Genomic DNA, 2786 nt, shown 5'->3' with positions numbered 1-2786 from the left:
CTGTGGCTCAAGGGTAGAACGCTAGCCTTGAGCTGAAGAGCTGAAGGACAGCGCCCAGGCCCAGAGTTCAGGCCCCACGACTGGACCCAAAAAAAAAAAAAAAACCTGCCTAAACAGTTCGCAAATGTGCATTTTATGATTAATGCATTTTATATGCATTTCAATAACTATGTCTGTCACTGTTACGATTATCTGACTGCTTTGCATTCACACACATCCCATATGGCTTAGTATGCATATATGCATGCATGCCAGGCCTGGGCTTGAACTAAGGGCCCCAGCTCTGCCCCTGAGCTTTTCAGCTCCAGGCTAGTGCTCTATCATTTTGAGCCACAGCTCCAGTTCCCATCTTCTTTGTGCTTAGTTGAAGATAAAGAGTCTCATGGTCTTTCCTCCTGGCCTGGAACCATGGTTCAAATATCAGCCTCCTGAGTAGCCATGAATACAAGTGTAAAGCATGGACACCCAGCTGGATGAATTTCTTTTTTTAAGGTGGAGGCTTGCATAACAAGAGTTCCTATTCTCAAAGACTCAGAATTTAAATACTAGAATACAAATTGTAGTTAAGATTAAAAGTTTTATGCAGTCTTTTGCAAGATGGAAAAGCAGAATTGTGTTCTCAGATATATATTCTTAGAGCTGATAATGATTTAATAGTTGTACATCCGCTTACAGCTTTCACATCTATCATTCCACTAAGTTTCTGCTTAGGTTCTTGTGTCTTCATTTCAAGGTAGACAAAGCAAGTATTTACACAATGCGGGTGAGAAATAGGATCAGCGCTGGGATGCAGCTCAGTAGCACAGCACTTGCCTAGCAAGAATGAGGCCCTGATTCAGTCTCCAACACTGGAAAAGAAAAACAGGATTGGAGAAAATTAAACGATCAGTTGCTTATGAGTGTTCTAACTAGGCTGCCTCTCCTAAAATGTTATTTTTTTATATAGGCTTGTTTATTGTTGTGGACTTAAATTCTGACTTGTTGCTGTGAATTAAAAGTAACTCATGTGATTTCATAAAATTCCCAACTGTTTAGTTTGGAAGCTGGGAGTGTTCCTAGCATGCTTGGCTGTGTGAGCCCTCTTGCAGACATCACTACCATTGTGCTTTATTATTTTGTCAGAGCTGTGGATTTCCCTGGAGGAACACCAGGATGCTTTAGAGCTTATCATGAGCAAGTACCGGAAGCAGATGCTACAGTTAATGGTTGCTAAAAAAGCAGTGGATACAGGACCAGTCCTCAGAGCTCACCAGTCTCACTCTGCAGTAAGAAATGCTGATAAATCAATTCTAGAGCCAACTTTATATTGAGAGACTGTTTTAGTTTGTGTACTTTGTTTTGTTTTTTTTAAAAAAAAAGTATTTCAAGTTTATCGTATTTGTGGTTGATTTTGCTGTGCTTTTCTGAGGACAGAAATAGGGAGCAAGGCAGAGGGAATGCTCAAGTCCTCCTGAGTACGGCTAAAGTTGGTCTTCTATCCCCCATCAAGATCCGTTTTCATCATGATAAGGGGTATTTGGGAGGAGACAGAAGCTCATTGTGATGAGCTTAAGGCCAGGCTGGGTGACAGAGCAAGGCCAATTCCAGAGTACCTGTTAATTTTGAAGAGGCGCAGTAAACATTTTGGCTGGTGTTTTTTTCTATGTTTTATTAAACTAAATTTCTTGTTTGTAAGAAGCAAGAACTGTAAGAATCTTTGTTGTGCAAAGAATACTTTCTGGGTTACCAAGGCCAGCAGGAAACCATTATTAAATTATGCTATTAGAAGAGAAAAATTGTTTTTGTAAGAAGGCATACTTTCTACACATTGGTCGCTTACAATTGGGAGACTGAGTAATTGTTTTCAGCGGTGGAGTGCTACTCAGTTTGTATTATGTAATTGTACTCATAGATAGCTGCCTCAACCAGGTACTGGTGCCTCACACCTGTCAGCCTAGTTACTCAGGAGACCGAGATCTGAAGATCGTAATTCAAAGTCAGCTCAGACAAACAAATCTGTCAGACTCTTATCTCCAATTAACCAGTATAAAACTAGAAGTGAAGGAGGAGCTTAAACAAGGAAGCACCAGCCATAAGTGAAAAACTAAAAGGAGAGTATGAGGCCCCAGGTCAAGCCCCATTTCCTGGCACACGCACACAAAAATAAATTGGAGCCTCACTAGTTGCTACAGTGAAAGTACACCTTAGATTCCATTGGATACATATTACTGGCTTAACTGTTTTGAAGGAAAAGAATATCTTAGACATCTGAATGGCTTTCATATAAAAGCAAAAGGTAAAATATTTTCTGTGATCCAGAAAAGAAAACTTGGTAAGCAGAGTTTTGCTCACATTCTGAGAAATCTATCCAAAGATAAAGATACCTTGTACTTCGATAAGCTTCTTACCAATAAACATATTCAAATTTAAGTTGAACAGCCACTTAGACAATAATTAGACTTTAATTAATTTGAGGGATCTCTTTTGAGACAGGATCTTATTATGTAATCCAGGCTGACTTCAAACTGTCCTCCTGCCTCAGCCTCCTGAGTGTTAGGATTATAGGCATGTGCCACTATATCCAGCTAAAGTTGATATTTTGAAAAATTATGTACTGTATTAGATTTTAGTGTAGCTTATATAGCATGGATTAAATTAACATGTTAATTTTTTCAAGGTAGAATTTTTAAATGAATTTTCAAAAATCAAAATGCAGGGACTGGGAAGGTGGCTCAGTGGTAGAGCGCTTGCCTTGCATGCATGAGGCCCTGGGTTCGATTCCTCAGCACCACATAAGCAGAAAAAGC

At 39.5% G+C, this 2786-nt stretch overlaps 1 protein-coding gene across 1 annotated transcript in view; it reads left to right on the top strand.

Moving 5' to 3' along the window:
• Positions 1–2786, top strand: part of Sike1 (suppressor of IKBKE 1) — a 9313-nt gene that overhangs the window by 767 nt on the left and 5760 nt on the right. The window contains exons 2-3 of the mRNA XM_013024629.1: positions 712–763; positions 1123–1265. Of these exons, the coding sequence (XP_012880083.1) occupies positions 712–763; positions 1123–1265 (195 nt within the window). The remainder of the gene's footprint in view (positions 1–711; positions 764–1122; positions 1266–2786) is intronic.

The sequence above is a fragment of the Dipodomys ordii genome, unplaced genomic scaffold (assembly GCF_000151885.1).
Source record: "Dipodomys ordii isolate 6190 unplaced genomic scaffold, Dord_2.0 Scaffold78, whole genome shotgun sequence".
Lineage (NCBI taxonomy): Eukaryota > Metazoa > Chordata > Mammalia > Rodentia > Heteromyidae > Dipodomys > Dipodomys ordii.
Note: the sequence above shows the minus strand (reverse complement) of the source record. Positions and strands in the feature narration are given on the sequence as shown.